Here is an 11,265-nt window from a genome sequence, read left to right on the forward strand (position 1 = left end):
GGAGATGTGATCGAGTTTGGAAGGGGACTCTACCTCCGAAGATACCTTTGCCATGACACAACGGAAGTTGTTGGTTAAGAGGTTCTCATTTGGAGAGTCGAAGAGGGAGATGGAGGGAGTGCGAATGGCGATGGCGGCCACTCCCTCTTCTTCCTTGTTGGAGCTCTTGTCTTCACGCTCCTCACCTTCATCGGAGGAGTACTCTTCACGGATGATAAAATCTCTTGGCTTCATGGTGAAGCAGACCTTGTCGTCATCGGCCTTGGAGGAGAGAACTTGGAGAATCCTTTGGAGAGGGACTTGAACTTTTCCTTGCGGACGAGCCTCCCACCATTATCTTCTCTTATCTCATAGATACAATCCGCAACAAAATGACTTTTGTCGCCGCAATTGTAGCATGTTCTCCCCATTTGCCCCTCCCTTGGACTCTTGGAGGAGTTCCTTGGAGAATCACGTGGTCTTCTTGGTCTTGTGCTTCGGGTCTTGTTTCCCTCCCAAAATCTCTTGGCGGCGAGGGCCATGTGCTCATGATAGTTGGTCTTGAGATCATCCGGACCCCACTCAATGGGATCCTCATCACTCTCACTAGCTTCATGCTCCTTCATCTTCAATGCGAGATTGGGCTTGCGGGTATTGTGGCCGCGAGCAACAAGATCCTCCGTATTATTCTTGGAGATGTCCAAAGCGATGAATTCACTAAGGACTTCATCGGATGTCATAGCGCGGAAGGAGGTGTTTTGGCGGATGGTCGTCAACTTCACTTCCTCGTAAGGGAGGAGAGCGTTGTAGAACTTTCCTTGATCCAATGGTCATCCACAAACATTGCTCCAAGATCTTGCATTTGTACGGCGAGAGCGATAAGGCGCCGGTACATCTCTTCGGGCGATTCTCACTCATTCATGACGAAGTTGTCGGCCATGTTGTTCACTTCATCGAAACGAGAGCTTTGAATGCTCTCATTTCCGAGGAAGAGTTTGTCGAGTTTATCCCATGCTTCCTCGGCGGTCTTGAGCGAGCGAATATGAGCGCGGTCCTTGGGCGTGACGACCATGTGAATCATGTTGATGGCGGTGGTGTTGAGTTGGTCATCCACCACTTCTCTTTTTGTCAAGTGCTTCGGGTCTCGTGGTGAATAACCCTCCTCGATGATGCGCCAAAGCTCAGAAAAAGCGCTGCGACATGAGAACGCATTAAGAATTGCCAATTTTCAAAGCTATTGGATTCAAGTAACGGTGGTGAACCATGAGACAAAATATGCGGCATAGGAATTGGAACATTTATGGTGTAATCACTTGGTGGTGGCACCGCATGATTACCCCCTAAGCGTTCCGCAACCGGTGTCTCATCCTTCCCCTTTGATGAAGTGCCGGTCTCACCAAGCCCTTCCTTTTGCGGGTCTTTTTTCGATTGAGCGACAAAACCAACAAGAGGAAATTGATTAGCTTTTGGTGGGGGATCCACGTCACTTGACTTAGGATCTACGGTGGGGGTTGATTTCGGAGCAGCCAACTCCATCATCATTGCCTTCATTTGGCTAACGATGGATGACTCCAATTTCTTGAGGTCATCCAACGTAGCCGTTATGCTATCGACGGTAGATGATGGAGGGGTTGCTCACGGGGAAGGGACCCATTCACAACCGTCTCTTGTTCGGCCATTTCTTAGGTGGTAAAGCTTGAGCAAGAAAACCTTGCTCTGATACCAATTGAACGGATCGTAGCGAACAAGAGGGGGGAGGTGAATGGACGCTACACAAATTTTAAGTCTTTTTCAGATTTTAGGTGATGCGGAAGGTAAAGGTGATAGCTTTAGTGGTGGAGATGTTCCTAGTATGATCCTAGGCTAGTGCAACAAGCAAAGGAACCAAGCATAATACAAAGTTAGGGAGCGGGACAACCGGGGGGTGGAGACGAGGCGACGTTTGTTACCCACAGTTCCTCCCACAAAAGGGAGTACGTCTGCGTTGAGGAGGTGCTAGCCTCACACAAGAGGCTAGGCGGCCACACCACGAAGGAAGGCCTCTCCTTCTTCCTCGAGAGAGCTCCAAAAGGGGCTCCCCCTTCTCCACTAAGGCACCGGTCGAGGTGGTGGTTCCTTCACAAGGTTGGGGCGAGCTTGTCGGGGGGAAGACCCCGGGTAGGGCAATGGACGCGGAGCAGCCGGCTGGCCACTGGCCGGCTCGCGGCAAAGGCCGGCTGAGGTGCAGCCGGCTGGCTCTAGGTCCTAGTCGGCCTGGCTACAGCCACCAATGCTGTAGCTGGGCCGGCTTCTACAAGCCATATCCGACTGGGGTTTGTACCTCAGACCGACTCGAGGCTGGCGAGTCTTGCACTGGAAGGGACCGGGTTGGTGATCCGGGTTCCTAAAGTCCACGCTGACTCCATCTTCCGTAAAACGCGGGGCACTGTGGAGCAATAGTGCCGCGCGATGGACAGGCCGTCAGGGCTTACGACGATCCGTACCGGCTACAGTGGCTGACGGCGACAGGGACACCTCCTCCATACCGCTGACCGTGGCAGCCGGATGGGACAGGCCACGATGCCCCAACCACTCCTGACGTCACCGCCTCGGGAAGGAGCGGAAGCCGAAGCCGGCCCAGCCGGCCAGTAAACTATAGGGTCTTATATGTAAAGTGCCGGTGCCTATATAAGCCGCACTACCCCCTCTCGTGCAGGGGATCGATCATTTATTGCTTTCACCCACCTACAGAGCTGCCCTGTGAGAGAGACCATCGTCTTCCTTAGCCTCTCAGGGCCAGCCGGACACAGCTCTAGGAGCACCACTGTACTGTGTGATCATCATATACACTCATAGCAGGAGTAGAGGTTTTACCTCCACCGGAGGGCCTCGAACCTGGGTACGTCGCCGTGTCGCTCGTGCCCATACCCGCTTCCGGATACCGCCGTGAGATCCCTCAGGAACCACTTCGATTAGCCACCCTATGGCATATGCCGTGACGATACCACGACATTTGGCGCCCACCGTGGGGCCTTCAGCATCCTCGGCCGGTGTCTTCATCCGGACGGGCCTCACCATCACCACCGGCGAGCGAGTCGCTTCAGGCTTGATCCGAGATTCGGCTCCCTCAATCGCGTCGCCGACAACGCTGGCTGCTTCGCTGACCGGCCCTTCCCAGCCGGCGGCAGCGTCATCTCCTTCGGCGGCTTCGACGTTTACGTCGCCACCGTCGCACCGCCGCGCTACCCGCGGCAGGTGCTGCGCTGCGCTAGCCCTCCTCCGCGAGCCGGCAGCAGCGCTCCCGCCAGCCCCGCCGTCGTGCAAGTCATGATGGCTGGCGAGGAGCTCCCCGAGAAGAACCCGCGCACCCGCGGCCCCGGCTTGGAGCGCAACATCGACCCCAACGCCTCCGGCTCGGGCCCGAAAGCGCCACCACCACCGTCCCGGCTGGATGCAGTCCGGCAAATCGAGCACCCCGCTCACGCCTGGCGGAGATCCCACCGCCGTCGAGGCGGACTTGGAGGCGCACCGCCAGCTCCTCCTCAAGCAAACCGAAGAACTGGCTGCTGCTAAGCGCCAGATGGAGATCACCCAGCGCGAGTACAACCGCGCCCACGGCCTCACTCCAGGCGGCGACGAGCCAAGCCGAGCCGGCCATATCCGCCGCAGGGGCCGCGACCTTGGCACTGAGATCGCCCGCGACGGCGCTCCTTCGCCGGCTCCGTCCATGGAGCTCCCCGTCTACAACACCCCCGACAAGAACATGCGCGCGGCAGAAGCCGCCGCAGAAGAGCTGAACCGCCTCGAAGGCGAAGAGTTACGCCGTCAGACCATGCGGGTGACTGAGCTGCTTAACGCAGCCAACAGCATCGCCGACCCTGTGTATGTCAATGCCCCAGAGCTTCTCACGCTCGTGGAGCTGCAGGCAACGACAGGGAAGGCGCCAGGGACACGGCCGAGTCCGCCTCCCCAGGACCAAGCCGGCGCCATGACTCCCGGGCCACGCACAGCTCGGGCCGGCCAAGCCAGCAGCCGAGCGGCAGCAGCCGCAGCCGGCCCCCTCCAAGCCGGAACCAGGAGCAAGACTCCGAGCCCCGCCGTCATCACCGAGCGGCTCCAGAAGCAAGCGGCGCGCGCCAGCCGGCACACTCCCGGCTGGGCCCGCGCATCGAGCCCGCCGACGCCCGAGATCGCCTCGACCGGCTGGTCGAATCCCGCATTGCGGAAGAAGAAGCTCCAGCCGGCCCAAAGTGCTTCGGGCCCCGCATCGCCAACGAGCCCACGCTCGAAGGCTTCACGCTCCCCCGCGACACCCCCAAGTACGACGGCACCGCCAAGCCGGAGGACTGGCTGCAGGACTACTCCACCGCAGTCGGCATCGCCAAAGGCAACAAGCGCTGGGCCGTGCGCTACTCCCCCCTGATGCTGGTCGGCTCCGCCCGCACATGGCTCAACAACCTGCCAGCCGGCAGCATAAACGGCTGGCTTGACTTCGAAGCGGCCTTCATCAGCAACTTCACCGGCACCTATCGCCGGCCGGGTCGCCCGACAGCTCGAGATGTGCAAGGTGGCCCCGACGAGACGGATCGCGCGCACCGACGCGTTGGTGCGAGATGCGCAACTCTGCGAGGGCGTGCACGAGATCCAGGCCATCAGCTTCTTCATGGGAGGCTGTCGGCCCAACACCATGCTGTGGCACAAGTTGCGCCGCAGTGACCCCAAGTCGATGGCCGCCTTGATGGCCATCGCCGACAAGTACGCGCTGGCAGGGGAAGCCGGCAAGGCGCCGGCTGACATTTCACCGGCTCCAGCAAGGCGGGACAACAACAGGCCGGCTGAGCACAAGCCGGCCGAGGGCGGTTCGCATGGCAGCCGGCGGGACAACTACCGCGGCAAGCGTCACAGCGACCAGCCGGACCGCCGGTACGGCTCCGCCCACGTAGCCGCCGTGGCAGACAACGCGGCAGGCGGCAGCCGCCGCCAGAAGCAAGACCGGCAGTGGAAGCCGAAGTACACCTTTGAGCAAATGCTCGACTCGCCGTGCAAGTACCACAGCGGCAAGAACCCCTCCAACCACACCACCCGCGACTGCCACTTCATGAAGCGGCTGACAAGCGGTGAACCTCTACCGCCTCCACCCCCGCCTCCACCAGCCGGCGGGCCGGGTGGCCAAGCCGGCGCAGAGAACGCCAACCTCGAGCACCACGAGGCTAACCAAGTGCACCATGCCGGCCGATATTTGGCCGAAGACGCCACCTACATCATCTTCACCTCCGAGCCCGAGGACAGGACGAGCCAAGAGCGCCGTTCCCTCGAGGTCAACGCGGTCATACCGCCGGTCCCCCGCACCTAAACTGGTCGAGCAGGCCATCACTTTCGATCGCCGTGACACACCGGCTGTCCTGCCGAAGCCGGGCAGCTACGCCATGGTCCTCGACCCCACCATCGGCACAACCCGGCGCAGCGTGCGTTTTTCGCGCGTCCTCATCGACGGCGGCAGCAGCATCAACATCCTCTACCGCGACACCGCCCGCAAGCTGGGCATCCAGGAGGCCGAGTTGCGCCCCACCCCCACCGTCTTCCACGGCATCGTGCCAGGCCATTGCTGCCAGCCGATCGGCCGGATCACGCTGGAGGTGATGTTCGGGCAGCCGGATCACTTCCGCACCGAAAGAATCGAGTTCGAGGTGGTGGACCTCGTGAGTCCCTACCACGCGCTCCTGGGCAGGCCGGCCCTGACCAAGTTCATGGCGGTGCCCCACTATGGGTACCTGAAGATGAAGCTGCCTGGCCCCAAGGGGGTCATCACCGTAGCCGGCGACTATCGCCGCTCCATGGACTGCGCCACGCAGAGCTCCAAGATGGCCCAGACGCTGGTCATCGCCACCGAGAAGCAGCTCATCCACGACGCCGTTGCCCTCGCCAAAGCCGCGCAGACAGACATGCCGGCTGCAGGCAACCCGGCTGGGACGACTCACTTCCAGCCGGCCGACCACACCAAGAAGATCCTCCTGGACCCGGCGCAGCCGGACAAGTTCGTCACCATCGGTGCCGGCTTGAACAAGAAATAGGAAAGCGAGCTCACCAGCTTCCTCCGTGAGAATCGGGACATCTTCGCATGGACTCCAAGAGACATGCCGGGTGTGCCGAGGGAGTTGGCTGAGCACCACCTCCACGTCCGGCCTGAAGCCAAGCCGGTGAAGCAGCCTCTCAGGCGCTTCGCCGAAGAACGAAGGAAGGCCATCGGTGAAGAAATCGCCCGGCTCCTAGCTGCCGGCTTCATCATGGAAGTGCTGCACCCGGACTGGTTGGCGAACCCGGTCCTGGTGTTGAAGAAGAACGGCTCCTGGCGCATGTGTATCGACTACACCAGCCTGAACAAGGCGTGCCCGAAGGACCCCTTCCCCCTGCCGCGCATAGATCAAGTCATAGACTCGACTGCCGGCTGTGAACTGTTGTCTTTCTTAGACGCCTATTCAGGCTACCACCAGATTCCTTTGAATCCGGCTGATCAAATAAAGACTTCGTTCATTACCCCGTACGGGGCTTACTGCTACACGACTATGCCATTCGGCTTGAAAAATGCAGGCGCCACCTACCAAAGATGCATGCAGAAATGCTTGCAGGATCAAATCGGCAGAAACATTCACGCGTACGTGGATGACGTCGTTGTCAAGACCAAGGAGACGACTACCCTCCTTGATGACCTGAGAGAAACCTTCACCAATCTGAGAAGATTCCGGATGAAGCTCAACCCGGCCAAGTGCACATTCGGCGTGCCGTCTGGCCAGCTCCTTGGCTACCTCGTCTCTCAGCGAGGGATCGAAGCCAACCCGGACAAGATCAGTGCCCTGGAGAAGATGGAACTGCCGCAGTGCCTCAAGGACGTCCAGAAGTTTGCTGGCTGCCTGGCCTCCTTGAGCCGCTTCGTCAGCCGGCTGGGGGAGAAGGCACTGCCCCTGTATCAACTAATGAAGAAGGCGGACAAGTTCGTCTGGTCACCGCAGGCGGATGAAGCCTTCCGTGACTTAAAGCGCGTGCTCTCAACCGCGCCAATCCTTGCAACGCCGGCTTCAATGGAGCCGATGCTGTTGTACATCGCAGCCACCAACCGAGTGGTTAGCGTTGTCCTGGTGGTGGAGCGCAAAGAAGCCGAAAACAGAGAGAAGCTGGTCCAGCGCCCAGTCTATTACCTCAGCGAAGTGCTCTCCCAGTCGAAGCAAAACTACCCCCACTACCAGAAGGTCACCTACGGCGTCTACATGGCGGCCAAGAAGCTCAAGCATTACTTTCAAGAACATCCCATCAGGGTGGTTGCCACAGCGCCTTTGGCGGAAATCATCGGCAGCAAGGATGCCAACGGCCGGGTTGCCAAGTGGGCCCTGGAGCTAGCCGCCCACACTATCCTCTACGAGCCACGCACGGCCATCAAGTCGCAGATCCTCGCGGACTTCTTCGTCGACTGGGCTGAGATGCAGTACCTGCCGCCTGTGCCGGATTCCACACATTGGAAGATGCACTTCGACGGCTCGAAGATGCGCAACGGCTTGGGAGCCGGCATCGTCATCACCTCTCCCAAGGGAGACCGGCTGGACTACGTCCTGCAGATCCACTTCGCCGCATCCAACAATGTGGCGGAATATGAAGCGCTCATTCATGGGCTGAAGCTGGCCAAGGAGATTGGCGTGCGTCGCATACTTTGCTTCGGCGACTCCGACTTGGTCATACAGCAAGCATCCGGCGATCGGGACGCGAAGGACGCCAATATGGCCTCGTACCGCTTCCATGTCCAGCAGCTATCCGGCTTCTTCGACGGCTGCGAATTCCACCACGTGCCACGAGCAAACAACGAGGCGGCTGATGCCTTATCCAAGATTGGCTCAACCCGGCAAGCCATCCCGCCGGGTGTCGCTTTGGCGGTTCTCAAGAAGCCGTCCATCATACCGTCACCGGACTCGGATTCAATATTCGTGCCGGCTGACCCGGGGGCTGCTCAGTCCAACCCGGGGGCTTCATCGCCCAAGTCGGGGGCTAACAAGCCAAACCCGCCGGCTAGCATGCCGAACCCGGGGACTTCTCAGTCCAACCCGGGGCTTCATCGCCAAACTCGGGGCTAGCAAGCCGAACCCGCCGGCTAGCAAGCCGGACCCGGCGACCATGCAGTCGAATCCGGAAGCTCCCACGCAGGAGGCCCTGTTGGTCAGCGTATTCGAGATAAGATGCGTACCTTCATGGGCACAAGAATTCCTCTCCTACCTCACCGACGGTGTGCTGCCTGATGATAGAGTCCAGGCCAGGCAGATTGAGAGAAGGGCCAAGGCCTACACCATCATCAACCACCAGTGTACAAACGCAGCGTAAGTGGGGTGTTCCAGCGGTGCGTCGAGCCGGCTGAAGGGATTGAACTCCTACGGAAATCCATCAAGGAGAGTGCGGACATCACGCCTCATCCAGAGCCATAGTGGCCAAAGCCTTCCGGCACGGTTTTTACTGGCCGACTGCGCTCAGAGACGCAGAAGATTTGGTGAAGAAGTGCAACGGCTGTCAGCGCTTCGCAAAGCAAAGACACCAGCCGGCTTCCGCCTTGAAAACCATCCCCATCACATGGCCATTTGCCGTATGGGGCTTGGATATGGTGGGCCCATTCAGAACAGCGCGAGGCGGCATGACACATCTCTTGGTGATGATTGATAAATTCACCAAGTGGATCGAAGCCAAGCCAATCAAGAAACTGGACGGCTCCACAGCCGTCACATTCCTCAAGGAAATCATTGTGAGATTCGGCTACCCCCACACCATCATCACCGACAACGGCACCAACTTCTCCCAAGGCATCTTCTCTCGCTATTGCGGGGAAATGGGAATCCGGATGGCCCTATCTTCTGTGGCACACCCAGAGTCCAACGGACAAGTGGAAAAGGCTAACGGCTTAGTCCTAGCCGGCATCCGGCCCCGGCTGGTGGAGCCGCTCGAGCGAACAGCCGGCTGCTGGATTGAAGAACTGCCCAATGTGCTGTGGAGCCTGCGCACAACGACAAATCGCTCAGTCGGCTTCACACCATTTTTCCTCGTATACGGGGCCGAAGCCGTCTGCCGGCGATATCGAGCACGACGCACCAAGGATCAAGCTCTACACAGAAGCCGAAGCCAAAGAAGCTCGCGAAGATGGAGTCGACCTGGTCGAAGAGGCCCGGCTGCTGGCTGAGTCTAGATCTACCATCTACCAGCAAAGCCTCCGACGCTATCACAGCCGGAAGGTCCAGCCCTTAGCATTCCGAGAAGGAGACCTAGTGCTCCGGCTGATCCAGCGGACAGCCGGACAAAGCATAAACTGTCATCCCCATGGGAGGGTCCCTTCATCGTGAGCAAGGCAGAGGCAATGATTCCTACTATCTCATAGATGCCCAAGAGGCTAAGAAAAACAAGCCGGACAAGGCTGACGAGGAGACTAAACGTCCCTGGAATGTCAGGTTACTCCGCCCATTTTACGCATGAGAGCAGGAATGTATGTATCCCTTGTACCCCCTTTGTGAGTTATGAAAAAGCTTGCGCCAAGAACGCCGTTTCCGACAAGTTTTTCGCATACTTTACCTTGTTTCGCCAATTGGCTTAAACCCTCTCACGCGGTCGGCTCAGTAACGTGATCCGGTTTCCGACAGCCGGCTTCCGACCAGCTACAGACCGCAACCCGGCTGTCCGGCTGGCGGGAGTAAGGCCTAGGGAGCCGGCACGCGAAAAACGACTAAGGGAAAGAGTAAAAGCGAGTTGACTTGCAACTTTTCCTATAAGTGCCGGATTGCCGAATTCAGCCCGTTCGACTGAAATACTATCGGCCTCACCCAGCGGCCCGCTCTTGATCCGGCGACGGACCGCAAGTCGGACGTACGACCGGCAAGGGCACAGCCAAAGAGTGGGGCGGATGGGAAAAAGCGAACGAGTCGAAAGAAAGCAACTCGGCACATAATTGGTTAACAAACACATTAAAGTGTGGCATAATTAAAAGGCGATAATATTGTCTTACATCTGCACCCGGCATCCCGGGGATTTAATAAACTGTCTTGCAAAAGAACAACTGAAAAGCAGGAAATCTAAGCCGGAGGGGCATCAGTGGAGCCGGCGGCCGGGTCGTCCTCAGGCACGTCTTCCGCCTCCTCATCATCCATGTATTCTTCATCGGATGGAGGAGGGTTCGGGTCCGCGACGAAGAGGGCCTTGTCGACGAAGCCGGCGATGGTGCTGGCTCGGGCAAGGCGGGCGGCCTTGAGCTCAGCCGGGAGCTTGTCCTCCACGCCGGCTCGCCGGAACTCAAGCTGCCCCAGGTCCACCTCGTTGTACCAGGAGAGGACGAAGGACAGCGCCATGTCGGCGCCGGCGCGCGTGGCCGACTCCTTCCAGTCGAGGAAGCGGTCCGGCGCCCGCTCCATCGAAGAGATGAGGCCGGAGATGTCTTGCGGCGCCGCCTCCCCAGGCCACAGCATGGGCACCAGCTCTTCGGCCGCCTTCCGCAGCTCCCAGCCGAGCTTGGTGACGGGCTCGATGCGGGCAGCCATGGACGCCAGATGGTCCTCCATGGAGAAGTACTCCGAGCTGCCCTCGCCGGTTTCCCGCCTCCTGGAATCGCGCGCGACGCCAACGGCTGCCAAAGCCGCCTCCTGCGTCTCCGGGAAGGCCGCTGCAAGAAGAAGAAGCAAGTCAGAAACCATCAAAGCCGAAATAAGCTGAAAAATGCAAATTTTCGAAGTCCTAAACCAAAAGGAAAAGCCTGGCGGCAGCCGGCAAGAACCGACTGCCGCCAGCCCGAAGATGAGGGTAGCGAAGAAATAAGAAGTTTCTGCTGCCGGCTACCAACGAAAATCGGCAGCCGACAGCCGAAAGCCGGCAAAGGGAAGGAACATAAAGATGCACTCACCCGCCAAGCCGCGATCAAGCGCGCTGAAATCGTCGGTCCAACGCTTGGCGGTAGCCGTCAGCTCCGTGGACTTGGCAGTGACCTCCTCCTGCAGCGCAAGCCGCTGCTTCTCCACCTCCAACAGCCGCCGGCTCAGATCATCCACCTTCTCCTTCTCCGCCGTCCTGAGGGAGTTGAGCTCGGTGATGTGGTTCTTCTCCAGCAGGCGCAGCCGTGTCAGCTCCTGCTCAGCCAGCTTGAGCTTGCCGGTGGCGGATCGGCCCACCTCCTCGCTCTCGGCGCACTGCGCGCGAGCGGCTCGGAGATCCGACTCCAGCTGCGGGACCTTGGCGGCCTCAACTGCGAGGCGGCCGGAAAGAAATGTCAGCCAACCAAGATTAAAAAAGAAACAACACAGG

At 59.2% G+C, this 11,265-nt stretch overlaps 1 protein-coding gene across 1 annotated transcript; it reads right to left on the bottom strand.

The window, feature by feature from the left end:
- Positions 1–1,160: 1,160 nt before the first annotated feature.
- Positions 1,161–10,980, bottom strand: LOC139838328 (uncharacterized). Its single transcript, XM_071827736.1, has 3 exons — positions 10,868–10,980; positions 10,170–10,630; positions 1,161–1,172 (listed from the first exon to the last, which is right to left on the bottom strand). Exons 2-3 carry the CDS (start codon positions 10,527–10,529, stop codon positions 1,161–1,163), a joined length of 372 nt encoding a protein of 123 aa, XP_071683837.1. The 5' UTR covers positions 10,530–10,630; positions 10,868–10,980.
- Between the last annotated feature and the right edge of the window lie 285 nt (positions 10,981–11,265).

Source organism: Lolium perenne, chromosome 3 (assembly GCF_019359855.2).
Source record: "Lolium perenne isolate Kyuss_39 chromosome 3, Kyuss_2.0, whole genome shotgun sequence".
Lineage (NCBI taxonomy): Eukaryota > Viridiplantae > Streptophyta > Magnoliopsida > Poales > Poaceae > Lolium > Lolium perenne.